This window comes from Brachyistius frenatus, unplaced genomic scaffold (genome assembly GCF_029030835.1).
Source record: "Brachyistius frenatus isolate BFR_SWC_R1_liver_20210118 unplaced genomic scaffold, ASM2903083v1 Contig_256, whole genome shotgun sequence".
Lineage (NCBI taxonomy): Eukaryota > Metazoa > Chordata > Actinopteri > Embiotocidae > Brachyistius > Brachyistius frenatus.
Window position 1 is genome coordinate 407,844 of NW_027210855.1, and position 27,222 is coordinate 435,065.

At 47.8% G+C, this 27,222-nt stretch overlaps 4 protein-coding genes across 5 annotated transcripts in view; 3 read left to right on the plus strand and 1 right to left on the minus strand.

Annotated features, from left to right (window-relative positions):
• LOC138634288 (collagen alpha-1(XXVIII) chain-like) overlaps positions 1 to 529 on the plus strand; it is a 29,428-nt gene extending 28,899 nt beyond the window's left edge. The window contains exon 37 of the mRNA XM_069721082.1: positions 178 to 529. The gene's annotated coding sequence lies outside the window, so the exon portion shown is untranslated. The remainder of the gene's footprint in view (positions 1 to 177) is intronic.
• Positions 530 to 3,193: 2,664 nt separating this feature from the next.
• LOC138634280 (kelch-like protein 41b) lies at positions 3,194 to 7,723 on the plus strand. The gene is given in 7 exon segments (XM_069721069.1): positions 3,194 to 4,513; positions 4,911 to 5,068; positions 5,402 to 5,509; positions 6,482 to 6,647; positions 6,649 to 6,668; positions 6,942 to 7,088; positions 7,203 to 7,723. Coding segments are annotated over 7 exon segments (1,842 nt in total). The 5' UTR covers positions 3,194 to 3,382; the 3' UTR covers positions 7,315 to 7,723.
• A 536-nt stretch (positions 7,724 to 8,259) lies between these two features.
• Positions 8,260 to 27,222, plus strand: part of dzip1 (DAZ interacting zinc finger protein 1) — a 41,403-nt gene continuing 22,440 nt past the window's right edge. For both annotated transcript variants that reach the window (XM_069721064.1, XM_069721068.1), the window contains exon 1: positions 8,260 to 9,233. The gene's annotated coding sequence lies outside the window, so the exon portion shown is untranslated. The remainder of the gene's footprint in view (positions 9,234 to 27,222) is intronic.
• Positions 12,297 to 27,071, minus strand: LOC138634282 (heparan-sulfate 6-O-sulfotransferase 3-B-like). Its single transcript, XM_069721071.1, has 2 exons — positions 26,091 to 27,071; positions 12,297 to 13,066 (listed from the first exon to the last, which is right to left on the minus strand). Exons 1-2 carry the CDS (start codon positions 26,636 to 26,638, stop codon positions 12,298 to 12,300), a joined length of 1,317 nt encoding a protein of 438 aa, XP_069577172.1. The 5' UTR covers positions 26,639 to 27,071; the 3' UTR covers position 12,297.

Consider the following 27,222-nt stretch of genomic DNA (forward strand, 5'->3'; position numbering starts at 1 on the left):
TTTCCTCCGGGTGCCGGTTTTCGTTGGCGTCGTCGCCTTCGGGACGTTTGCAGTTCGTAACGTTATGAATGTCGTCGGTTCATGTGGAGCTACTAATACTCGAACGCTCACATTGTAAGGAAACCCTGCAAATGTTTCCCCGTTGACTTCCTCCTGTGTGTTTTATTTCCTTTCCAGGAGGCTGAGTGAAGGCGTCCGTCACACACCTGCTGTAGATACTTCAAGGAGAGGCAGCTAAAAACCCGATCTCACACACTTCTGAATTTTCAGGCATATACACAGACCCCCCCCCTCGCCCCCTACCACCACCACCACCACCACCACCACCTCCCCCCTACAAGACTCCCTGTAGAAACAAAACAATCCTCTAATTACAGTTGAGCCAATTTCGGACAGGAAACTTTTTCTTTGATTATTATTTTGTCATTAAAGCAGGAGATCCTTCCACCTCTTCGACTCAGGAACATTCCAGCGTTGTTAGCAGCTCCCCGAGGGATTCGCACCGACGCCCTCGGGTCAGGATGTTGGTTTTTTTGTTTCTCCATTCCCGGTCTGACGGCTGCAGAGATTTCGCCGGGAAGACGGACTGGACGGGCACTAATGATAATAACTGCGGCGCCTCGTAAATCACATCAATCAGTCATTGCAAAAAAGAAAAACCTGTAGCTCATCATTTCTATTCGTGACATAAAGCAGCAGAGATGAAGCCTCTCATCACTTATATCCATTAAATATAGTTTTTGTTTTTATATTTTATATATATAAAATAACTAGTATTTTTTGTGCATTCGAATGTTTTTATTTTTAATTTCTTGACTGGAAACTGTGATGTTTTCTGTTTACATTGTTTCACTTTCATAATGTTACAACCACACACACACACACACACACACACACACACACACACACACACACACACACACACACACACACACACACACACACACACACACACATACACACACACACACTGCCCTCTACTGGGTAACAATGCTATGTGTCGTGTGTATGTTACCCAGCTGTACTGACTGCACACACACACACACACACACACACACGTGCGCACTGTACTGTGTTACATAGTCGACACTGATGTCAAACATTTTGAATAAATCGGATCTAAACTAACATGTGAAAAGGCGTCATGGTAGAAGTGTGTGACCGTTATCAGCAAACTCTTAGTTTATTACTGCCGCATATGATGTTTATTGAACTGCTGTAGATATGAGCTCTGTCCCCTCACAGCAGGGAGGACGTTGTCCGACGTTCTCCGACGTTCTCTGACGTTCTGCCGTCCAAACGCAGGTATGTTGATTTGTAATTATTTTTTTTATTGCCCGAAGGCGTGAATTAAGAGAGTGAAATGTCTGTTTCTGTCTGTCTGTCTCTGTTGGCCCTCTGACGGACCGGCGAGCTGTCCACGGTGTCCCCCGCCCCCCCCCTCCCTCCACTGTCAGCCCGGGATAGGCTCCGCCCCCTCGCGACCTCGCTCAGGATAAAGCAGGTAGATAATGGATGAGGATTTAAGGTTGTGTTCATTTGAACTACTCGGTTCATGAATTCTTCTCTAATGCGTCACATTTTATAAGCTCCTCGTGTCGTTTTTGTTCCGTAGTAACTCCGCATCTCTAAAAAAAAAAGTCAACAAACTTCCAAAAACAATGCATTTTTACAGCAAATCAAAGTGGGTTTTGAAATAGTTGAATTAGCTTTAAAAAGCGTGAGATTTTTCTAAACCCATAAAGAAACATGTTTCTCGTACCGTCAGTGTATCATAAAAAAAATGTAATAAATGTAATAATTTGAGAGATACATGAAAAACTGTCCTATTAACAGGGACTGAAGCTGTCAGACAAACATAGTGGATGAGATTTAACGGAGTGGATCTATTTTTTTTTTTTTTTTAAAAGCACTCGAGTAAACGTACTTAGTTACTTTCTAGCTGCGTTTTAATTCCTCTGCCGCGGCGTTCGGGATTTCTCCCTTCCAGCACATTCAGCTCTCCCCTTCTGCTTAAATTACATGTCAGACACTCCTCGACATGTGGCGTAGTCTGATCTATCTTTAGCGCTGCCCACGAGGGAAATGTTACCTCACACACACACACACATTATCAGGCCGCGGGAAGACGAGGCGACAATATCAGCTGCTTGGATCCACGTCGGCCTTCTTTTAATTGGAGTAAAGACATTGACAGAAGTGTGTTTCGAAAGGTTTTAATGCAGAAACACGCGCACAAGCGGCTGGACGACAACACAACCGGGATGTTCGGGTCTCACCTGTTTCTGCACTCAGCTACCGCACCCAAACTTTCCTCGTCCAATTATACCCCGATGTGTCTTTTGTGCTCTCATAAATAACGCCAGTTCAAATAGTTCAGTTAAATTAGATGATTTTTGTATTGACTTTGGTGGGTCCACGTCAGCAAAAAAAAAACAACCAAAACAACACTAAATGATTAATGGATTCTTTTTAATAGTTAATTTCATAAGTAGAGTCAACACGTGCGACTGTTTTGAAGATTATGTCACATGTATCAAAATAAAACATCATTTATTTGCTGGTTTCAGAGTTAGCTTCAGGGTCCGAGTTGTTTTGTCTTTGATCTTTTTTCTTTTTTTTTTGTCATATGTTGCCGGAAATGGAGTATTTTGCTGATTCGGACTATCAACTTGAATTAAATGAATAATTTAAAGATGATATCATGTCATTTCTTCTTTTTTTTTTTTTAATCATGTAAATAATCAGTAGCTGTAGTACCACCGTAGACGGTACTAGTGGTAGTGGTACCGTGTACGGTGACACGTATCTGTCGCGTTTACCTCGGTTTATGACGTGAAGAAGTCAGCGTAAACGGCTAAAAGACCAAATCGGTGTCCGTAAGTGACTGAAAACGTGAACGTGAATGGAATTGGACCAAAAGTGGACGGAATCCGCTGTAAATGAGAGGGTGACGTGTCTGAAGTTCAAGAGAGTTGCGCGTATTTTCCGACATGACGGCGACCGCTCAGATTAGTGATACGTGGTGGGGGGTGGGGGTGGGGGGGCCTTTGACATCATTGTCTCCGCTGAATCACAGCGGACGTTTTCACCACCGCGGAGCTTCACCAGTTGCTTCTTTCAGTCTGCGACAGCAGCTGCGCTGTGACTCGGCCCAGTCGGTAGCGGTGCTGGAGGGGGGGGGGGGCTATATTTAGAGCTGGGAGGAGGATTAAATTGCAGGGTCGACACACCGGGAACCTTTTCGCCTCTCTGCCTTTTCCAGCCAGGACCGACTGCCAGAAGGACCCGCGGCCGCCGTCTCCTTCCTCGCTCCACGGACCCCTCTTTCTTTTCCGTTCGCCCGCCGGTACATCGCCCACCCTCCCCCGACTGCCGCGCCATGGACCCCAACGCCATCAAGGAGGAGCTGCGCCTGTTTCAGAGCACGCTGCTCCAGGACGGCCTGAAGGAGCTGCTGAACGAGAACAAGTTCGTGGACTGCACGCTGAAGGTAGGCGACCGCAGCTTCCCCTGCCACCGGCTCATCATGGCCGCCTGCAGCCCGTACTTCAGGGAGATCTTCTTCACCGAGGACGGGAAGGAGGCGCAGAACACCAAGGAGGTGGTGCTGGAGGACGTGAACCCGTCCATCCTGGACATGATCGTCCGGTACCTCTACTCGGCCGAGATCGACCTCACCGACGACAACGTGCAGGACATCGTCGCGGTGGCCAACCGGTTCCAGATCCCGTCGGTGTTCACGGTGTGCGTCAACTACCTCCAGAAGAAGCTCTCCCTGGGGAACTGCATGGCCATTTTCAGGATGGGTCTGGTGCTCAACTGCCCGAGGCTCGCCGTGGCCGCGCGCAACTTCGTCGCCGACCGCTTCGAGCTCCTCTACAAGGAGGAGGAGTTCCTCAAGCTGGCGCCCCACGAGCTGTTCGCCGTCATCGGCGGCGACTCGCTGAACGTGGAGAAGGAGGAGCTGGTGTTCGAGGCGGTCATGGCCTGGGTCCGCTTCGACAAGGACAAGCGCGTCAAGGTGCTGAAGGACGCCTTCGACTGCGTGCGCTTCCGCCTGCTGCCGGAGAAGTACTTCGCGGAGCGGGTGGAGGCCGACGACATCGTCAAGGCCGACCCGGAGCTCCGGAAGACGATGCAGGCGGTGAGGGACGCCTTCAAGGGGAAACTTCCGGAGAGACCGCCGAAGAAGGAGGGGGAGGAGGGCAAGGGCGGCGAGGAGAACGGGGAGGAGGAGGAGGAGGAGGAGGAGGCGAGCCCGTTCCCCGGCTACCTCAACGACAACCGCCGACACGGCATGTACACGCGCGACTTCATCCTCATGATCAACGACGCGGCGGCGGTGGCGTACGACGTCGGCGAGAACGAGTGCTTCCTGGCGGCCATGTCGGAGCAGGTGCCGCGCAACCACGTCAGCCTGGCGTCCCAGAGGAACCAGCTCTACCTCATCGGAGGGCTGTTCGTGGACGAGGACAACAAGGATTTGCCCCTGCAGTGTTACTTCTATTTGGTGAGCCGGGTGTTTTTAATTTTTAATTTTTTTTTTTTAATTGTATTTCATTCGATTCGATTATAAAAAAAAAAGAAAAAAGCCTCGAAAGTTAAAACGCCGAAAGCGATCGTTCGACGCTTTTTGAGACCCGGTCGTCGGAACGTTTTCCGAGTGGATCGGAGCCGCTTTGGTCGAATGTGAAGCGAAATGCCGCGTTCCAATGGAACTCGTGAGCTCGTGTTAGGTCGTTTAAAACGCCGTCGCTGGGCGACGGCAGCTCGGACGGCGTCCTAACGATTTCCCGAAAAAAAGACGAGGCCGTCGGGGAGACGAGCAATTTTCCACCGACTCGAATAACGCGTTAATTAGTTCGCTTTTTGGGGGGGGGCGGGGTTCTTTTTCTTCCTCCCCTCAGTTGGATCCGCTGGCGTCGGACTGGGTCGCCCTGCCGCCGATGCCGTCCCCTCGGTGCCTCTTCAACATCGGGGAGAGCGAGGGCCTGCTGTTCGCCGTGGCCGGAAAAGACCTGCAGACCAACGAGTCGCTGGACACCGTCATGTGCTACGACGTCGAGTCAGTGTGTCTCACTTTCTATTGCTGCTTCGCCTCCTCTTCCTCTCCCTCTTCCTCCCCCTCTCTCGCTGTGTCTCTCACCTTCAGAGGAACATTTCGGGTGATAATTAACATCCGGAAATTAACTAAATTGCCTCGACCTATAAATGCACCGAAGGTGTTTTTGCACGTGACCATTTCTTCCTCGCGTTGATCGTCAGGATATTTAAATGATTTACATTCATCACGCCGTTTTAAAAAAAAAACACACATTCGAGGGAATAAAATGAGGCGTTAATGAGTGCACTCGTTTTTTTGAAAACTGTCGCGGGTTGTTTTTTTTTTTTTTCTCAGGAAGATGAGGTGGAGCGAGACCAAGAAGCTCCCTCTGAAGATCCACGGCCACGCCGTCGTCTCCCATAAAGGGCTGGTTTACTGCATCGGAGGGAAGACGGACGACAAGTGAGTAAAAGAGCCTTTGTGTGTGTGTGTGTGTGTGTGTGTGTGTGTGTGTGTGTGTGTGTGTGTGTGTGTGTGTGTGTGTGTGTGTGTGTGTGTGTGTGACCTTACACGGCGCGGTGCAGCTGTTTGCGGTCCATCATCCTGCCACCGACGACAATTACGCCGCCACAGAACCCCACAACTGTTTAATAGCCTACGATAATGAGAACGAAACGCTGTATTATGTCTCCAATAGATATATATATATGTATATATATATTATTTTTATTTTTGTTCTTATATTTTATGTGCTTTTACAATTAAATTAAAGATACAAATCTTAAAAGGATCTTTAAAAGCTGCATGTCAGTCTCAACTGGGTGATTTCAGCTGTCAGTGAACCACTCTGTCACTCATCAGGAGGGAAACAGGTGTGTGTGTGTGTGTGTGTGTGTGTGTGTGTGTGTGTGTGTGTGTGTGTGTGTGTGTGTGTGTGTGTGTGTGTGTGTGTGTGTGTGCGTGCGTGCGTGTGTGTGTGCGTGTCTCTGGCTCTGAATTTCTGTTTGGACAGCAAAAAAAAAAAGAAAAAAGAAGAAGGTGTGAAAACTATCCGATCATTAACAATCAAGCAGAAAAACAATTGAACATGTAAAAAAAAAAATAAAGGAATGAGAGGATCGGACTGATGGATGAAAGTTGTAAGACGACCTAATACATTGGTTGAATAAATAGTTTGAAGTTAAAACGGATAAAAAATTTAAAAAAGACTCCAAAATACAGCATTTCCTGTTGACGCTTTTCACAGTAAAACTAAAATCACTTCCACGACGCTTCTCGCATTTACAGCGTGAACGTTTCTTATAATAAACTGCGGTTTATTTATTTCTTTTTTTTTAAACTGGCAAAAAAAAAAAAAAAAAAAAACCCAATCCAATAATAATAATAGTAATAATAATAATAATGATATGTCCCTCGTCCCTTTCGTCTCCGCAGCAAAGCCCTCAACAAGATGTTCGCGTACAACCACAAGCAGTCGGAGTGGCGGGAGCTGGCGGCCATGAAGACGCCCCGGGCCATGTTCGGGGCCGTCGTGCACGGCGGCAAGATCGTGGTGGCCGGCGGCGTCAACGAGGAGGGCCTCACCGCCGGGTGCGAAGCCTTTCGACTTCGCCACGAACAAGTTCGTTTCCGTCTTGAATTTTTTTTTTTTTTTTTTTTTAGCCGTTAGCTGACGATAAAGCGTAAACATTTTGGGGTTTTCTTTTTTGTTGTTGTTGTTGTTACATTTAGGTTTGACAGCCATTTTAAGACACCGTAAAATGAACATACAATGAATACGAATAGCGTAACATTACAGATAGATTGTGAAATAACGTCACTTTAAGAGCTCCGTTGTTGTTGTTGTTTTTCTCCCCCCTCCCGCTGACTCCCCGCTGGTGCCGCTGCTCCTCAGGTGGGAGAACTTCACCGAGTTCCCTCAGGAGAGGAGCTCCGTCAACCTGGTGAGCACCGGCGGCTCGCTGTACGCCGTGGGCGGCTTCGCCATGCTTCAGGTGGAGAACAAGGAAGTGGCTCCCACGGAGGTCACCGACGTCTGGCAGTAAGTCGTCCAATTCCCCCCCCCCCACCCCCTCTCCCCCTCCAGCTTTAATGCGGTCCGGAAAGCAAAACAAAACAAGCCGTGTTTGATCCGTGGCTCTGTTTCCTCCGTCAGGTACGAGGAGGATAAGAAGCAGTGGGGCGGCATGCTGAGGGAGATGCGTTACGCCGCCGGCTCCTCCTGCGTGTCGCTGCGCCTCAACGCCGCCAGGATGCCCAAACTGTAGGCCCGAAAACCACTCGCTTTCTGTCTTCTTTTTTTTTCTTCTTCACCCCCTCCCCCTCCTCCTCCTCCCCCTCCTCCTCATCATCATCATCCTCCTCCTCCGGCGCTTCATCCTCGGCTTCTTTTTGGGTTTTTGGTTGTTTTTTTGTTGTTGTTGTTGTTGTTGTTGCGCGTCGGGTTGATCTTTGACATTTAATTTTTCTTCCCTCTGAACTCAGAAATGATTTTTTTTTTAATCTATACCATAAGCTCTCGCTTCCTGCCGCAGCTTCACAGACTGCTTCCCATCCCCGCAGTATATTAAAAAAAAAAAAGAAAAGGAAAAAACATTTTAAGGTTTGATCTCCGAAGCTCTGTTTCACCTCGTTTCTTAGCTTCTTCTTTTGTAAAATAAACATTTGTAAACCGCTGCTGCTTTTGATTTTGTGTGATCTACAAGAAAGAAAAAAAAAAAAAAAAAAAGTGACGGGTCGGCGTCATCGAGGGCAACCGAGGGAGGAAACGCACGTGTTTTGTAGCTTCTTTGTACTTTCAGGCAAACGAGGAAGCGGAAGCGGGTTAATGGCTGCCGCAGCCTTCGAGACACCCGCGGCGATCCATTAACGCTCACCGCAGGTTCAAACGATGTCAACAACACTCAAACGCGATATGAAAAGATATGCTTCATTCGTATAGGTTACCATGACAGCTAATGAAGGATAATGTCCTTGAATTACAGCGTTTGTGTGTTGTTGTTTTTTTTTTAACATGATGAAAAATGGGCCGTTTTTTTCCCAGCGGAAGACAAAGTAGAAGACGATTAAAAGGTGACATTTATACTTATTAAATTAAGATGAGTAATTAAGAAGAAAGTGGATTATCGCAAGTGTCGATACGCAGTTCGATTTTCTACTGATTTGTGAAACGATTCTGGTTTCTGCCGAAAAGTTGTGCGTTCGAGAAAATCAAACAACTTCGAGTGTCACTTTGAGGGAAAGAAATCAAAGACACTCGAGTGTCAATTTATAGCACCGAGTGAAGATGAAATGTGAGCTGAAGTGTGTGTTTAATTTTGTGCGGTGGGAGGTGTTAAAACACCCGGAGCCCATTTCACAACTCCGTCATCGCACGCGAAGCCTCGTGCCTTCACATTTGGATCATTTACGTTTGGTTTTGCCCCGTCGAGGCAGAAAAAGGCATAAAACGGGTTTGTTTTTTTGTTTTTTTACCGAAGGTAAGAAAAACGTGACCGCCCTCTAGTGGACCGACGGGTGTATTACATGCTTTGGTGCGATTACTCGGCGTTTTTAGAAACGGTGTGGTTTGCGGCAGTTTGAGGTCGACAGCTTAACTTTGGGCTTTTGCTGCGTGTTTTTAAAAAAAAAATTATTATTTGTTTTACAATCACGTATACGAGTGTACTTCATCGACTGGTAAAGTTAGCCTCGAGCGGCTGTTAATCAACCCACTTTTAACCTTTATATTTGCGTATTAAAAGGTGTAACTGATACTTGCAGCTGGTCTGTAAAAAAAAAAAAAAAAAAAAAAAAACACGCCGACCACACTGTTGTGTCGAAGAGATCGTTTCCAGACTTCCTCATGACTGTAATCACAAACCGATGTCTGTCTGCGCCGGATTTAGCTCGGCGGTTGTCGCTCCGAGGTAATCGCACGCCCGTTTGAAGAAATAACAAAGACCTTAATTTATCGAGACGTCGTGAACGTGTTGACTTTTCCCGCTCTTGTTTGCTTTCCTTCCCTGGAAATTCACCTGAAACCCGAGCTGTGTAAATCACAGCGAGGGAATAAATGCTGTGGTTCCCCGTCCCCGGGTGTGAAAGACCGGAGAGGAAGAAGAGGAGGAGGAGGAGGAGGAGTGACCGACGTAGATGAGACGCCGACGGCTGGGAGCGCAGACGGGTGAGGACACGGTGGCAGAAAGTGAGTACGAAAAAAATCTTAAAAAAAAAAAAAAAAAAAACTTTTATGAGTCTTTAAAAGTAGCTCGAGAGGTCAAACGAAAACACACAATCCTCGCGATGAAACGTGAGCGTACGCCACGACGACGGCGTCACAGGAAGCCGGACTGCCAGCGGCGCTGTCGAGATCCTGAAAAGAAAAACAACAACAACAACAAAAAACACACAACAGACTGTCGACGAGGAAAAAGAGGATTTTGTTTTTTGCTTCCTGCCTGCCGACTTTGCTTGATGGTTTGTTTTCTTTTCCGAGTCGGCTCACCTCCGGGTTTCTCTCTTCCTCCCTAACCCTCAAGCGGTAATTGCCGCTGACAGTGATGTGACAGCTGAGGGGGGGGGGATGATTTGCTCGTTGTCTTATTTTTTATTTATTTTTGTATTATTTTTTTTTTTACTCGCAGAGAATCTATTTTTACTCACTGGCCTAGAAAAAAAAAAAAAAATCATTCACAGGAAACATTTGTTCGGCATGTTTGAAACCATTAAAGCTGCACTAATCAATATTTCACTGAGGGTTTGCTTTGGTTTTTCTAGGCCTGCAGCTTTATATATATATATATATATATATATATAATTGTTTTTTTTAAATTTATATTTATATATATATTTTTGTATTTATATTAATATATATATATATATATAGTGCTGAAAAAGTTTCTTAAATGACAGATATGTAAGTGACTATAAGCAGTTATCAATTATTAAGCAGGTTTTTTGTGCCATCTAAAAATAGATACGCAAAAGTGCAGTTGTCAATGAATCAATTTGTTAAACTTTTCCCGAGTTATAAAATAAATGCCGTGGGCCGCGCCACCTCCATCGGCATCTACCTGACCAAGCGGCGTCCCGCGGAAGAGCGGCAGCGTCAACAAAAAAACAAATTCAAAAACAAACAGACGAGATAATGCGACATCCGAAAGGCGTCCGTCGCTCTTTCCGTGCGTACGCGGGGAAGTAAAAAGCCAGTTTCGTTATCGCAGGCTTATGTAAGTCTAACCTTCCTCCGCTGGAGACTGCAGCCGGGGACGCGGAGGCTATTTTAGTCTGTGGACATTTTTCCTTTCTCTACGTCCTGACTGATCTCCTCCACATCCTCGTCTTCCTCCTCATGAGCAAAAAAAAAAAAAAAAAAATTTTTTTTTAAAAACGCCTGCGCGGAGCAGCCAGGAAGCGTTTATCACAGCCGCCGTGTCCCAGAGCGAGGAGATTAAATATTGAGCGGCGCTGAACATTTCAAAGGTCTGTTGGAAATGTGTCCAAGCCGCGGACTGTGTGTTAAAGTGGACGTAGCTTCCGGGTCCCGAAAAATGAGGAGGCGGCCTGAGCTGCAATACCAAGGAGCACCACTAGAGGTCGGCTCCAGAAAGCGTCCGTAGACTCTAATAACGGTTATCTCGGTGTCGTTGGCTAAAGTCGCTCCTGATCCGTCATCAATGAGGAGATAAGCTTGTTTTTTTTGGAGGGGGGTGGGGGGTCTGTTTGATTGACAGGCCTGCGGTGCAGTCAGGTTACGGCTATCGGTGGGCGGGACGTGGCGTTTCCAACAAGCGGCTTTGGAGCGGGAAGTGACCATATTTGGACAAGCCGGAAGGAGCCAGCGGTGGATCTGACTTCATTGGAAACCCTGAAATTCTATTGGCTGAATATGTGACGAGTCATCAGCTGAACGGGAGTCTACGGAAGGCGCTCGGCGCCTCCAGTGGCCCTCGGCGGTACTGCAGCTTCACTCACATTTATTTTCAGACCCGACTTTTCACATCCGATCTCCGCTCGGAGGCTTCACAAAACCCCGACGGGTGACGTCGCCGCCGGCTGGAAACCGATTGTTTTCCTCCCGGCAGCGCAAAATGGAGCCTCGTGTTTTGTTTGTTTGTTTGTTTGTTTCTCGGCCCCTAATGGTGGAAATACCGATGTTCTCTCTCTTGTGATGCGAAAGGGCGCCGAGCACCGGCTCTGACAGCCCGTCCGTCAGCTCTCGCTCTTCTTCACCGGGACAGAGAGAGAGAGGGACATTTTTTTTTTTTTTTTTAAAAAGCCGAGTCGGCGTGCGTCAGTGTCGGTGGAGGTGGAGGATGTGGAAGAAGTTGGCACACGGCGTCGTGAAGATTGCAGTTTTTTTTTTTTTTTGTGGTGAGAACATGCTGTGAAGAAAAAAAAAAAGAAGAAGAACACGTGGACGTACACATGCATACCAGAGAGAGTCCATCAGGTACAAATTAACATCACCGGGTGCCGCATATCTTTATTTTTTATTTTATTTATTTTTTTATTTTGAAGACATTTCCTGCGAGGAATTGCCTCGAACCGACTCGGGTTAAAATGGCCGCTCGGTCGGTCGGAAAGAAAAGAAAAGTAAAGGAAACAAAATGAACACACACACACACACACACACACCGCTGCAGACTATCGCCGAGTTTGTGCTTTTGATTTTCTTACGAAGCCAAACAACCACAGAGTTAACTACAAGATTTCACTGATCGACACGGGCGCTAGGTCACGAACACTGAGGGTCGATGTTTCCCCCAAAAACAAACGGGAAAATCGGGTCTTTTTTTTCCCCTTCGATGAAGCTCTCGAAACGTTTTCACGGCTTTTGAGGGGGAAAAAAAAACAAAAACATTCAAAGCACTCGCTAATGACAAATTAAATACTGTTTTTCACGACTCGTCAGTGCCCCCCCCCACCTCTTCTCCCCCTCCCCCCCCAAACAAAAATTACAAAATGTTTATGTTGCCATGACAAATACACCCATCATAAATATTAAGACACCGTTCGGCAGTCCGACGAAGTGCGAAGAGGGGCGGGAGTTTTATTTATTTTTTTTATTTTTTTTTGTGGGGGTTGTTTTGTTTTGTCTTTTGTGGCAGATTCACAGCAGGGGCAAGATGGAGGAGGGAGGAGGAGGAGGAGGGAGGAGAGTAAAGCGCGATGAATCCACCAGCCGGCGCTGAGGTGTGTGTGTGCCGTCCGTCCCCCCCCCCCCCCCACCGCCACCACCGCCACCACCCTCCCCCCAAGTCTCCGCCTCACCACCGCACCACCTGGCTGCTGTAGTCCTCTGTGGTGGCGACCTCCTCCAGCGCCTTCGCCTCCTCCTCGTCCTCCCCCGCCTCCTCCTCCCCCTCCGCCGCCCCTCCCCCTCCGAGTCTCCACAGCCGGGCCAGGTAGGTCCTGTGCGCGCGCTGGCGCTGCCGCCGCCGCCTCCTCAGCCGCTCCGCCCGGCGCTGCCGCTGCCGGGTGGACTGGTAGCGGCGCAGGAAGAGCTCCTTGGCGTACTCGTACAGCTCCACGTCGAGGGCGTTGAGGCCCTCGATGCGCCGGCGCACCTCGCCGCTGATGCCCACGCCGGCGGCGCGCGTGCTGTTGATCTGCGTGAAGGCCCGCAGGAAGCGCAGGCCGAACGTCCGCTCGAAGAGGTACTGCGTCTTGCGCTGGAACTCCGTCAGGCCGTAGAAGGCCATGCGGCGCAGGTTGGCCTTGGCGCTGGCGAGCAGCGCGCGGCCGCGCTCCGGCTCGCCGGCGGACGACGCGTTGTAGCAGCCCACCAGGCTGAGGTCGGCCAGCATGCGCACCTGCCGGTTGTCGGCCAGGTTGGACGGGCAGCCCATGAAGTCGGCCAGGGGCACGCCCGTCCAGTCCTCGCCGCCGTAGCAGGCGGGCAGCTCGTCCCGGGTCGGCGGGCGGCCGTCGCACATGTGCAGCGCCGTCTTCCAGGTGGCGCCGCGCTGCACGTGCTTCCACTCGCTGAGGTAGCGGGACACGGGGTCGCGGAGCATCGTGATGTAGTAGAAGTTCCTGCGGGAGGGGGGGAACACGGAGAGACACGTGAGACGGAGGCGGACGGCGTCGACGTCTTCCCTAAAAACAAGCGCGGAGGGACGTCCTTCACGCAGCCCGCCGCTAAAAAACGAAGGATGTGTAGACTTTTGGTGCTAAGCTAACAGCTAACGAGAGCTGAATAAAGTCTCATGGGGTCAAATCTTGAATTTATTTTTTTTTTTTTTTAAGAACATGAGATTGTGGTTTTTTTTCTCTGTTGTTTGTAAATCTTAGCTTCAGAAGGTGAAGATCATTTTAGCAGACGTGATGTGTTATTTTTCTCCCACAACACCGAGGATGAAACTATCCTCTTAAATGTTCTCATATCCTGCCGCGGTTTGAAAAAAAAAAAAAAGAAATACGAGGCGGGAAGGAAATACCGCCGAAAGTCTGATTTTGAGTTTATTCAAATAGGAAAAAACAAATAACGTCTGCGTTTTAATATCCCGCAAACGTGGAATTATTATAATTTTGTCTTTGTTCGCTTCTTCCAACCTTCAAGTAACGAGTTTGTTTTTTTTGTTTTTGTTTTTTTCCCCTCTCCAGCACCTTCCCTGTCGCTTAATGGCGCTTCAGAAAAGTTGCCGCAACCCAGCAAGAGAGGGAGAAAAACGAAAACCCGACTAACAAACACAGCTTCGTTTTTATGTTTTTTTTCTCTTATCTATTGAGTTGAGCGATGACCGGCGGAGTGGCGGGGCGACCCGAGGACAGATATTCAGCCGTTTCACCAAAAAAAACACACAAAAAAAACCAACGTGGATTAAAAAAAAAAAAGGGAAATTGAAATGGTGCGTGAAGAGGTCGCCGCGACCTCTAGATGTCAGACCAAAATAAAAAGCCCCCGTCCTCGAATAAAAGAAACAAACATTTTAATTAGTTCCTTTTTTTTTTTCTTCCTCTTTTCTTTCTGGAAGCTCTCAGTGGAAAAATTAAAAATAAATAAATAAAAAACAAAAACAGATTCAAGGTCGTTTTCCGGGAACGCTGCTGTGCAAAATTCTGTCTTTGTTACAGGAAATGTTTTTTTTTAATTTTTATTTTTTTTCATTGGTGCTCAGATGGCCTTTGTGACGTGTTGATGCTCCTTTCTTGAGCCACCTGTTACCCCCCTCCCCCCAAACCTCCCCCCACTCCTCCTCCTCCTCCTCCATGATGGAAAACCCTGGACGGACTCCCGAAACCAGAAATCCTCCTGATGGTGTTTGTGAGAAATGAAAAAAAAAAAAAAAAAGACATGAAAACTGCGAATGTTGACAGCTAATTATATATATATATATATATATAAAGGAGGACATTTATATATATATATATATATAAATGTCCTCCTTTTCTTGCTCTGTTGCAGTCGCTAAAGGTCCGTATTCAACATATTTGAGAGGGGGAGGGAAGTGAACCCGTTTCCTCTGACGTGTCCACCTGATTCCTTCTGGAAAGTCAATAAAGAAATAAATGTGGAAATAATATAAAAACAATTAAAGTATAACAGAGTATTGTCTCCCCCCCCCCCCCCCACCCACCCACCCACCTCCCACCCCACCATTTTGCTTTTTGCCCTAGTAGGCAGGTTTGGCGATCAGCTTGCAATGCATGCTGGTTAGATTTCTTTTGGAGTAATTTCAATTGATTGAAAGTATTTAAAACCATAAAAGTGAGAATTCTTAACATCTGTACAGATAAGAGGCGTTATGATTCATGAAGAGGGGAGATTGTTGTCTTGTATCTTTTTTCTCTGTATTGGACTGTTTATTCTTTTTTTTTTTACGCAAACTGATAAGATGCAGATTTACGATATGATTTAACCTGAAGGTTAACGGATAAACAGAGATTACAGATGACCTGTGCAACATTTTACTATCGATTGGAGACTTTACACAAAGGTCTGAAAACATCGAATTATATCGGAAAGGACACAAGTTTGGTTGTTATTTCATTTCACAGACCAAAAATTCATTTCACGCGTCAATAACCTCCTGCTGTTTGTTTTTCCCAATTACAAAAAAACAAAAACAACAACCTTCATTAATAGTTGTAGTATGAGCATCGGGTTTTGATCAGGTCTCGTCATATGAAACTGCCTTTATGAGTATAGGCATGCACTATTTTGTTATTGTGTGCTGTGACAGACGTGTGCTGTTTAGTAAACTAACGCACAAACACACGCTGGTTTCGACATTATAACTGCACACGAAGAGAAGAAGCACAAACACACGCGTGCATTTTCATTTCTTTTTTTTTTTGCGTCCTCAAACTTCCACTGTTGTTGACAAGTTCTTGTTTTTCATTCCAACAGTAAATGAAATCATACGAGTTTGTAGGAGACGCTCTGAATATAATTTCACTTCTGTAGCAGAGAACACGCCGAGAGATGGAAGACGCGCCTCCTCATTTCCTCCTTTGTTGTTGTTGTTGTTCTTATCGAAGCAACATTTGACCCCGGTAGAACTATTGCAAACCGACGCTTTTCTTTTCTTACAGCCGAGGCTGAAGGACGTCCACCGCTGTCGTTGCCCTCGCCGCATTTTCTCCCATCTTTAACTCCACAGTACCAAGCTGGACAGAAGGTGAGCGGCGGCACTAAAACCCACAACTTGGGCGTGGTGTGATTGTATTAAGGGACGGGGGAAGGATTTGTTAAATACTGACAGCCATTTAAATATAAGAACAAAATAAATAAAATAAAATCCTGATTTTCCGTTTTTTAACACTGGCGCCTGCTTGTGATGTGTTACTCCCGTCAGAAGGTGGCGGTAACGCGCCTAAAAGCTGTCTGAGTAGAGAACAATGTCCGAGGGAGGAAGGCGAGTCATTATTTATTACGCGAAACTCTTGGTTTTTTTTCTTTTTCAGATTTCGATTTTACGTCACCTGTCTCGTCTACGTCTATTAAACACAAATCCCCTTTTTTTTTTTAGTCTCGATAGCTCGAGAAGAGAAAAAAAAAAAATCAAGAAACAAAACGAGCAGCGGTCACGAAAGAGCTCGCTCACTCCAATAAAACCCGAGTGCCGTCGTTTCTTGAAAGAAGGTGACGCGGAACGAGGAATCGGTCTCATTTTCATCGTAGAAAACGTGGCAGCTTCAGACGATATACGATCGTGTGATTTACGGGCGTTCCCGGCATCGTTTTCAGCGCGATAGAAAACAATACTGTGTGTCGTTTTAAATATATTCCAACCTGTTGACACCGTGACGTCCTACGATGACGTTGGCGTTTGTGGGAATAATAATTCCGTCGTGTTTCAGCTCCGTGTGAGTTTAATTAACTTTTATTTTTCCCACTTCGGCTTCATCAGTCGAGGAGCGGCGCGCAGGCTGGAAAAAAAAATGCAACAGAAGTCTCAAATGAATATAATAACGGGCAAATGTGAGATACTAAATATGAACTTCATAAAATCGGGCCTAAACGACGGTGACGAGGAAGTCTTCAGAAGCTCTGCAGCTGATCGCTGTCGTCGCTGTTGTTTACGCCCTAAAGAACCGAGAGACCGTTGTTGTTGTTTACACACTAAAGAACCGAGAGGTCGTTATTGTTTACACACTAAAGATCCGAGAGATTGATGTTGTTGTTTACACACTAAAGAACCAAGAGGTCGTTGTTGTTGTTGTTGTTTACACACTAAAGAACCGAGCGATCGTTGTTGTTTACACACTAAAGAACCAAGAGATTGTTGTTGTTGTTGTTTACACACTGAAGAACCGAGAGGTCGTTATTGTTTACACACTAAAGATCCGAGAGATTGATGTTGTTGTTGTTGTTTACACACTAAAGAACCGAGATCGTTGTTGTTTACACACTAAAGAACCAAGAGATTGTTGTTGTTGTTGTTTACACACTAAAGAACCGAGAGGTCGTTGTTGTTTACACACTAAAGATCCGAGAGAACATTGTTGTTGTTGTTTACACACTAAAGAACCGAGAGGTCATTGTTGTTTACACACTAAAGATCCGAGAGAACGTTGTTGTTGTTGTTTACACACTAAAGAACCGAGAGATCGTTGTTGTTTACACACTAAAGAACCGAGAGGTCGTTGTTGTTTACACACTAAAGAACCGAGAGATCGTTGTCGTTCAGTTTTTACGGAATATTTGAAGGCAAAACTGTTGCATTTATGCCGACATATAAATCCAGGAGACTTATTGTTTGCCATCAAAACGAATAATGACAAATATTGCCCGGTCTCGTCGAGACCGTCGTTATCGTGGAGAAAGCGCCCCGTCGTGTCGTGATATTATTTCAGGCCCACGTGAACCAGCTCAATGTGTGTTTCATGACACGGTGATGAAATGCGCAAAAAGCAACGATTGCGATCGGTTCTTTTTTTGTTGTTGGTCCTAATTCAGCCGTTCTAGATCATTTTTACAGCTGAGAATGTGGATTAATTGCGGCGTTGCGCAGCCGAGCGGTCGTTAAAAAAAAAAAAAAAAAAAAAGGCTGCAATTTAGCAATTATTGTCAGACGGCGGAGATCAATCGCGCGCATGCCTAAGCGGGAGCTGCGATGACATCACGGCAGACAGAAACACCACCCGGAGATAATGGCCCGTCCACAGTGGAGGCAAAGTGAATTACTCTGAGATCCTCGCCGGGTCGAGCGCACGGCGGGAGATGGATGGACGCGCACGCACACACACACCGCATCGCAGAGTTTTTTTCTCCCCCCCCCCCCTCCCTCCCCCTCCTCCTCCCTCCCCCCCTCCTCCCATCATCTCATCCGCACAGCAAACCGCGAGACGGCCGGATCGATAAGACGTCGGCGCAAAAACCCGCCTCGCCCGTCGCGACCTGTCGACGAAGAGCAGCAAAAATGTCAAAGCTCTCCTCTCACTCGCGTCCGGGACACGAACGCGGCCCGGGTCACGTCCAGAAGCTCGGCAATAATCGGGAGGAGGGTTTTTGTTGTTGTTGTTGTTGTTTTTTCTTAACGGAGAAGCAGAACGTGTCACTTTTGACGAGCATTTTTGAAGTAGAGAGAAAACAGCGAGGCGAACATCCGCAGCGAGAGGTGATCATTTACGTCTCGAAGTAGAAATATTGCTCTCCAAATTTATTTATTTTTGCTGCTGCTTTTAATGTTTTAAATGCTATAAATCCTCCATTTGTCTTGTGGATTTCTGGCCAACCCCCCCCCCCTTCCCCCCCAAAAAAATCACAAATTAACCAGCAAAATTTGTATGCGCTGAAAATTTGTCCGACGTTTTGTTTCTTTTTGACAGTTGACTTCACCACACAAGTATTATCTATCGCCATATCATGTAATATAATATTCAAATGTATTTAATAAAGGAAGTAAACGGGCGAACAAGAAAGCTGCAACAAGACATATTTTGCTTTGCGGGCCGCGCCGACTTTGACCTTAAACCCTTTAAATTGAAACATTACGCGTATTTTTTGAAGCTTTTCCACGTCGGTGACGATAATAATCAGAAATAAAAAAGCCCTTCATATGTCATTATGAATTAAATATCTATTACTCAGTTAATCCACGTCTTCAAACCCTCCGGTTTTTGTTTTTTCCTGTTTACTGCCGTCTGCCTAAAAGCGATTGAAGCTTTCCCTGAGCTGAAAAGCGCTTCTCTTCTTCATCATCATCATCATCATCATCATCATCATCATTATCCATCCACCGACCGGTTTTTTTCCGTGCCGGGGCTTTTTTTTCTCCCCCTTTCTCTTTCGCTAATGCGCTAAATGGCATTCGAGTCTTTCAAGTGGGGGGAGGGAGGTGGGGGGGGGGGGACCAAACAGCTGCCCGATCGATCGAGTTAAAAAAAAAAAAGTAAAAAAGAATCGGAATCGCGAAATCATTGTCGACGCACAACGGAGAGTGTGTGTGTGTGTGTGTGTGTGTGTGTGTGTGTGTGTGTGTGTGTGTGTGTGTGTGTGAGATCATGCAAGGTTGTCCTGCAAGCTAAAGCAAAATGAGCTCGTCGCATTTCTTTTTTTTTCTTCCTCCTGCCGATCAATCCCCGTCCATCTCCACCTGCAAACACTATCGATCGCCCGCTCTTTTGTTCTCTCTCCTCACACACACACACACACACACACACACACACACACACACACACACACACACACACAATTGTCTCTCTCTCTCTCAATCACCATCAGAAAAAAAACAAAAAAGCTACAGAGGAAACTTGCAAAGCCGGAGATCGATATCCGCCTTGTTAATTCACTCACTACCATCAAGGACACCATCAGACTCGTGATAAAAGGCTCGACGGAAACTATTTACGCCGCCGGAGAAGCGGCCCGAGGAGGGAAAAAAAACAAAAACAAACACGGCGGATCGACAACAATCTTATTTGTTTCATTCTTCTTTTTTTTTTTAACAAAAAGCGAAAATACCCGGCGTTGCTTTCAGTCGAGGTCTTTCTGAAGGAAGGAGGGTTTTATGAACCCGTGGAAACGGGCTGTACGCCGCGTTTCACACCGAAGTCGACAACTCGCGAAACCATTTGTAAAGGCGTTGGTAGTTTTTGTTGTTGTTGTTGTTTTTTGGGTTGGTTTTTTTTTGCGCTCACGAGTTCCCTCGAACCGTCGACTCCGCCGTCACCTCGGACCGTCTTCCGGCAGTTTCATTTTAACGCCCTGAAATTTTTTTTTTTTTTTTTTAATAACGACGGCCTTTATTCCCCTCCCCCCCCAAAAAAAAAATGTAACTTTGATTTCCTACTTGGTCGTGAATACTTAATGTTAGATTCGAGGAGAAAGGAAAAAGAAACCCTTCAATTTTACCCCCCCCCCCCCCAATTTTTTTTTTTTAAATAAATAAATTAATTAAAAAAAGAAAAAGGCCGTAGAACAAAATGTCTGCAGGGGACGTCGCTGCATCGAGCGGTGATGTTGCTTCTTTTTTATTTTTTTTATTTTCAAGCTTAGCCAGCTTTTGGCTGCCCGTGAATGGACGACTGCAGAGCTATAAAACGCAGCAGACGGCCACCCCCCCCCCCCATCTCCCCCACCGCCGCCGCCACCAAAAAAATAAAAAAAAGCCCAATGAGGCCGAAGGAAGGATGCGAGACGGGTAGAGATCCAGCAAACAGCAGGTCTGCCTGTTGAAGGTGGTGGTGGGGGAGGATAGGTGGTGTGGTGGTGGTGGGGGGAGGGGGGGCGTCAGCTGGCGCCGCGTACGGCGGAGGAGATAAACGGGAGAGCGCAACTCTCGCCTAGAGGCCGCGTCCGCCCACACCGGAACCACCGAGGGAACTCCGGAGAGGCAAATAATCCGCCTCCTGAAAACCACCGCGAAGGCCGTTTCTCTCCCACGGTGGCGAAAGGTGCATTTTTTTTATTTCTATAAAGAACGTGTCCGTATTTAATACGTCTTTCCGTCTCGTGCGGGTTTTTTTTTTTTTATCGGTGAAGTATTTTTGCTGAGCTCACCTGAGAGAGAGAGAGAGATGGATGCAGTTCCTTCGCAACGCAGCGCTTTTTAATTTCACCGCAAATGAGGTCATCCGGCCTCCGGTATGTCTTGACGGGGCAAAATAAAAGCAGGCGAGGCCCCGAAACGGTCCGTCGGGGGAAGAAATTCAAGCCCGCGGTGCGTTTTACCTTTTTATTTTTTTATTTTTTTTTTGTAAACGAGGAACAAACACACGCGCGCGGTTTCGTTGAAATCTTCAATCCGGTCGACAGGTTTCTGGACAAATCTCGACTTCCGGATTAAATCCCACACACACACACACACACACACACACACACACACACACACACACACACCCCATGTATAATAAAACCCGTCTTCGACTGCCCCTAATCCCCCTAAGGAGCGTGGAGATTACCGAGATCCTCTGAATATCTCTCATCTCTCGCGGCCGTCTTAAAGCGAGCGCACCGGAAGTTTTTTTTTTTTTTGGTGTGTTTTTTTTTCTTTCATTTAAACTCCACGTTTATTTGAGGAATTTCTTCCACTCGATACGACCGCCGCGATAAAAAAAAAGAAATTAAAAAAAAAGAAAAAAGAAATCACTTCTTCTTTAGGCGGAAAAATGGAGGGTCTTTCGACCGATCGTATTTGTGTTAAAATGCGATGATTAAACGGAAACTATTATGTCGGCGACTAAAGGTAAATCCATTCATCGAGCTTATGAAGGGAAAAGGCGATGACAACATTTGACATATTACATAAAAGGGTATTCAATAACGCTGACAGACATCTATTATCTGTTACGTAGCTTCAAGTACGTTGTAATCAGTCCGCTTGAGTGAAGTGTTTTTCTTTTAAACTTTTTTAACTGTTCCCTCTACTTCCCGTCTGGATTGGCTCCGGCTTCTTCATTAGCGTTCAGACATAAAGAGGTTTTTTTTCCAACTCCTGGCAAGACAGGAAAATAACTCCCATTATTCCCCAAAAAGAACTACATTTAATTCATCGGATGTAGTTGACTCGATTAAATGTAAAGATGAAGCAACATTTGCGGGTGATTATTCAGATTATTATTTTTTTTTTTTGGTAAGCATGCCGGTTACAGTCGCCGTTTTTGTGCTGGCCGCCCTCCACGGGGAGGTCAGAGGTCAGCGGTCGAGGGCACATTCGTCGCGGGGGCCATAAATCGCCCGCGTCCCGAGTCGAGCGGAAAGGCGATATGATTATTTGAGACAGACGTCAACGGCCGAGGACGTCGCGTCGCGAGTGCGAAGAGACGAACTGTGACACGCGCCCCCCCCCCCCCCCCCCTCACCCACCTGGCCGCCTGAGGACAGGAAGTATCGACGGAGACCTTTATTTTATATATATATATATATATACATATCATTCCTCATGAGCCAGCATCACAACATCAGACCGCCGGCACAGGATCTCCCAAAAGACCCGCACGCTCGCCCTTTTCCTAAAAATAAAGCTCCCGGTGTCAGGTGCTGCTCTCCACCCACGAGAAGTGACGAATCAGAAAACCGTCTCCTGGACCGGAGCGAAGGCACCAAATCCACCTCGGTCATTTTGTTCTCGTACGTCTGCGTCTCTTTTATTTATTTATTTGTTTTTGTCGTGTGAATTTTCCACAAGCGAGGCGATTTTGTAAACTCGGAGCTTTCAGAAAAACGCCGTTAATACCGCAGGGGCGGAGGGAGGAGGAGGAGGGGAGGGGGGCCCTTCAAACAGACCTACCCCCCCCCCCTCCGACTTCAGCGATGGCGGAATTTAATTCAACTAATCTAACCTAATTAGCACCCATTTAGCCGCCCTAAGTTACCGCTCCTGCCAAACAACGTGGAGCCGTGCCGGCCCCCTTCGAACTGTCACGGAGATTGGAGTCGCCGGCGTAAACAGTGCCTCTAAATACCGCGACGGAGGACGTTGACGCCGCTTCCTGTTGCCCCGCTCGTCGAGTCACAGTGAAGTTCGCGCCGCGGCGGCATTGACCCAACCTCGCGCTGACTTCAGCCGTAGCGTAATTTGATTAAACTAATCGAACCTAATGAGCAAAACATCAGCCGCCATAAGTTGCTCGTCCTAACAGACCCGCGGCGGCCGTAAGCCTGTTGACCCGAGGCCCGAGTGCCATTTAATTAAACTTGTGAGGGTCGTCGCCACGGCTTCTTTTCGCCGTCTGCCGCGGGACGGCGACGTCGCGTACGCAATCTCCCGTCGCGAGACCCTTTTTTCTTTTCTTTTTAGAGCGAGTCCCACGTGTTGTTGTTTTTATTTGTTTTTGTTTTATTTTGAGTTCGTCTCTCTCCGGGGCCCCGCCGAAGTTTCACGTCATTTACGTCGGCGTTCTCGTCGCGCCGAGTTTTAACGCCACGACGTGCGGTCGTCAGCAGCCGGACGGCGACTTGACGTTGTAAGCGGAGGCGCGGGAAATCACAGTCGAGAGCAAGAGTTTTGACAGTGAAAGGGGCGACGCTGTGACGGGGAGATTAATGTCAAAAATGTGAAACTACAGGTTTTTCCTCCATGCGCTGTATATGTACATGTATGTTTTTTTTTTCCTTTTTTTCTTTGTGGGAGGAAAAAGAAAATTGCATCGATGCACTTTCGATCAAATCTTTTCTGCTGTAATTTCTTCCATTTTTTTTTTTTTTTGTATTATTTTTTGGAGTGACGACCAAAACCGACTCCCTGCTTATTTTCGCCCACTTTTTTAAAAGCGTCTTTCCGCCATTATAATCACCTGTAATAGCGCGCGGAGTGAACCGAGCAAATTGGGCTGTGTGCGACGTGGCGTTCTGCCCCCCCCCCCTCCACCACCACCCCTCCACCACCACCACCCCTCCGCCCCTCGCTCTCCTACTTCTAATCTGAAATAACGAGGTCAGTAATAAGGTTGCGCTCTCCGACTGAGGCCGAGGAACGAGCGGGGCGCGCAACCGAAGCGGTTCCTGGCGTCCTTCGGCCTCGCGGCAATTTTCGGAGCCCCGCCGCGATGTGATTGCTGAAGAGAGAGAGAGGGGGAAAAAAAACTACTCGAACCGAGTTTATTTTTTTTAAATTTTTTTGGCGCGTTAGGAGGTGGAAAATTGCCCGGAAATGAGCGGGAGGCCGTACGGGTGCGGTGCGCTCAAAGTTTGGAGCGAACGGGCGAAGGAGGGAAACGGAGAAAATAACAAGCGACCTACAGCAGGTTTAATTACAAATCTCACCGTTATAAAATGCATTACCTGCAGCTTTGCTGGCATAATCAAATTCAACCAATTAGTGCAATGTGTCTCTCTATAGGTGAGCTTTTCCACACACAAAAAAAAAAAGGAAAAATAAAGAGAACCGGTTGCTATGCCGAATCTCCTGGTAACCAAGGAGCTACTTAGTGACCATTCTGGATTTTTTTTTTTGGTTTCGTATTTTGATGCATTTTTCATCCCACAAAGAGAGCGCGAGGCGTTTCTTTTTTTTTTTTTCTTTTTTTCTTTCACTTTATGAATCCCCGAGGGGAAATGTCTTCACTACAGCAGGGGGGCTCTCAGGGGGGAGATGCTGCAGCAGGCTGCCACTATCGCGGCGCCAGGTAACCTGACCTGAGGTGCATGTTTTTGGATGATGGGAGGAAGCCGGAGAACCCGGAGAGAACCCACGCAAGCACAGGGAGAACATGCAAACTCCACTCCGCCCATCGCTCGTGGATTTGCGCCGGCGTTATTAGTTCCCGACGCCGGCGGGGTGTGTAGGAGAGAGGTGATCCCAAGGTGGACTACGAAGCGCTGCTCAAAAAAAAAAAAGAAAAGCAGACAGATGGGGGGGGCGGCTTCAGTATCCGGAACAGACCGGCAGGACGAGCGAGGCGCAGGCACAATGTGGAAGAAGTGGTGAAACGAGGCGGCGAGACGCGGCTCGTAACTCGTAAGCGTTGTGAGATTGGACTGCAGTCAGCGTTTTAAGATCCGTATAAAATACTCGGCTTTGAATTTGAATTGCGTCTGATCTGCTCTTCTCAACACCCCTCCTCCCCCGCCCGCCCCCCCCCCACAATAATAAATTTGTTATTAAAAGCCTTTAAAATGACGTCTACCTCCTTCTCTGGCATTTAAGATTCCATCAGTCTATAAATATGCAAATATATAGATGTGCTCGTGTCGGCCGAATTGGACCCCAATTGGTGATGTCACGAATCGCGCTCAACAAACGTAACCTTACGAACGAGAAGAAAAGCAGTAACGCCGGTCTGGTTGGCTCAGCCGCTCTGAAAGCGACCAATCAGGGACCGGCAGGGACAAAAGTCAAGTTGTCCACAAGGAAAGTTTGGGGGGGGCCGTAGGGTGCATTTTTGTTGTTGTTGTTGTTGTTGTTCCAATACCGTGAGTGTCCACTAAGTGAAGACTTTGCGTGGAGCCTGAGCGGCAGCAGGAGATTTGATGTTTTCCTGCGCTATTCGTAATAGCAGCGGATGGAAACGTGCGTGGGCGTCGTCCGTCGCCGACCTCCGCCTTCGAGTATTGACGACTCGTCAATATTGACGACTCGTCAATACCGAGGCGCCGCTACCGCGTAATCGGACTCAGAGGCAAAATACTTTGGAGCACTTTATAACTTTTTCCGCTTACGATTATGTCTTAACTTCAGGTCGAGTACAAAGCGTCGGGGATTACGGATATCTGGACAAACGGCTTTAACGCCGTTTAACCTCCCTTCGGGAAAAGAGGGATCAGGGCCGAGGCACAAACAAATCTCCGCGAGGCGGAGTGATCTTCCAGAACAGGTCGGGGCAGCATTAAATATTCCACTGAGGGCAGAACGTGTCAACACGCACATACAGGACTCCGCGAGTCGGACAAAAGAATAGTGTCCCGGAGCGAGGAGCGGCAGCGACCTCTGACCTCCCTGCGGAACGGCATTGTTTTCCTCGCGGGGGGGGGGGGGGGTCGGTCGTCGATCGATTCGGCCCTCGTTAGCTCCCTTAAACAGACGTCTCCCGTCGGACCCCCCCCATTTGTCAAAACAATTAGTGAAAAGAAAGTGACACTTCACTTCATAGTGGAGGGGGGAAAAAAACAGGTTTGGTCCCGACGTTAACGAGCGGCGACGTTTCGACGAGCGTTGACCGGGGGGCCGTTGACTCGCTCGCAGTCGCCGACGGGCCTCCGGGGCGTCGCTTCCAAACTATCCCGAAGCGTTAAACAAGGTCCGACGGCTGCCACTAAAGGGCACTTAGTGGATTTTGAAGGATTCTCATTCATACGTTCGTTCACTTTAAGCTTCGAGTTCATTCAGTCATTCAGCACAGCAATAAGGAAATATTTGGCTAAATTTGTATTTCATGTATTGGCCTACTGACAGAAAGAGTGAATGAGCCGACTCTAATACTTCACTACTTTTAACATAGACTAGAATTAAAATTCAACCAATGAATAAAAACGTGTATGAATGAATGAATGTGAGCAAATGAACTCAGGTTTTGAGTATTTAATCTGTGAAGGAAATGAAGACGTGTAATAGTAAATGAACGAGTGAATTAAATGGCACTTTATTCATGCCTGGGATTAATAAACAGAGAGCGAGCGAGAGAGAGGCGGCCCCCTCTCAGACCGCACCTGTCCCGCAGGTCGCCCCCTCACCTTTTGCCGGTCGGGGCGCTCTTCTTGTCCCTCTTGTTCATCACTCCCGGCACGCAGCTCGTGAGCTCGGTCCAGTCCGCGTGCAGCCCGCAGCTCCAGCCCGTGGAGAACCGGGAGAAGAGCCACGAGTCGGCTCTGCCGGGCCGGTGGCAGGTGCATTTCCTCTGACCGGGCATGCAGTCGCAGGGCTGCTCCAGCTGGATGTTTTTGACCAGGTGCCGCCCAAACGTCGTCCCGCCGGTCTTCTGGATGTGGAGGAACACCATCACGTCGTCCCCGCGGATGTTGAAGTCGACGTGCCGGTCCAGGTCCCGCTCCGTGAAGTTGAATTTGGACGTGATTTTGGAGGGGAGGTCCTCGTCCGCCTCCGGCTCCGGCTCCGCGTAAAGCAACTCGAGCCCGGACGAGTAGCGCTGGAAAAGCCCCTTCTCGTCACTTCGGGAGTAGCAGGTGTTGCTGTCCGCCGGGCACACGTACTGGTAGCCGATCATGAAGAAGAGCACCGCCGCGACGGGGATGAAGATGAGTCTGTTGAACTTCTCCTCCATGGTGGCAAAAAAAAAAAAAAAAAAAACCAAAAAAAACCCCGGTGGAAATCACGCCGCGAACGGTAACGCGATGCCCGAGTCGTTATCCTCGTCCCCGCGTCTCATCCTGCACTTTGAGCCTCGCTACTGCCGCCGCCGCCGGTCCGGACCCCGGAGTTGGAATCCCCGCAGCGGGTCAGAACATTTCCCCCCGCGGCTCTCCCCGGCTCCGTCCCGCAGCGCAGCAGCTCCACTTGTCCAAAACTTGGAAGCTCGCCGCTAAACGTCCCGGTTGGTTCCCTCCGAGGTTCGGGCCGTTATCGTCCCCCCCGAAAATATGTCAACGCGGCGCGGCGACACCTTCCCCGAGACGTCGGCGCGATACGACACATCCCCGCGTGAGGAGCGTTCGGGCTCGGCTGTCCTGCCAACTGCTGATCGGTATCTGAGCCAGGAGCACCAGAGGCAAGCTCGGGACATTTAACAGCGGGACTTCCGGCGAAGACCTTCAAAATAAAACGGCGCCCCGAGTCGCGACGTTTACCTGTAATTGAAATGCAATAAAATAACGTGGAAAAGGTCCTTCGGTCTGCGATGAGAAAGAA

Coding starts and splice junctions, on each gene's coding strand:
- LOC138634282 (XM_069721071.1), bottom strand. CDS start 26,638: ATGGAGGAGAAGTTCAACAGACTCATCTTCATCCCCGTCGCGGCGGTG. Junction 13,067..26,090: donor AGCGCCCCGACCGGCAAAAG/GTGAGGGGGCGA, acceptor CCCCTCCCGCAG/GAACTTCTACTACATCACGA.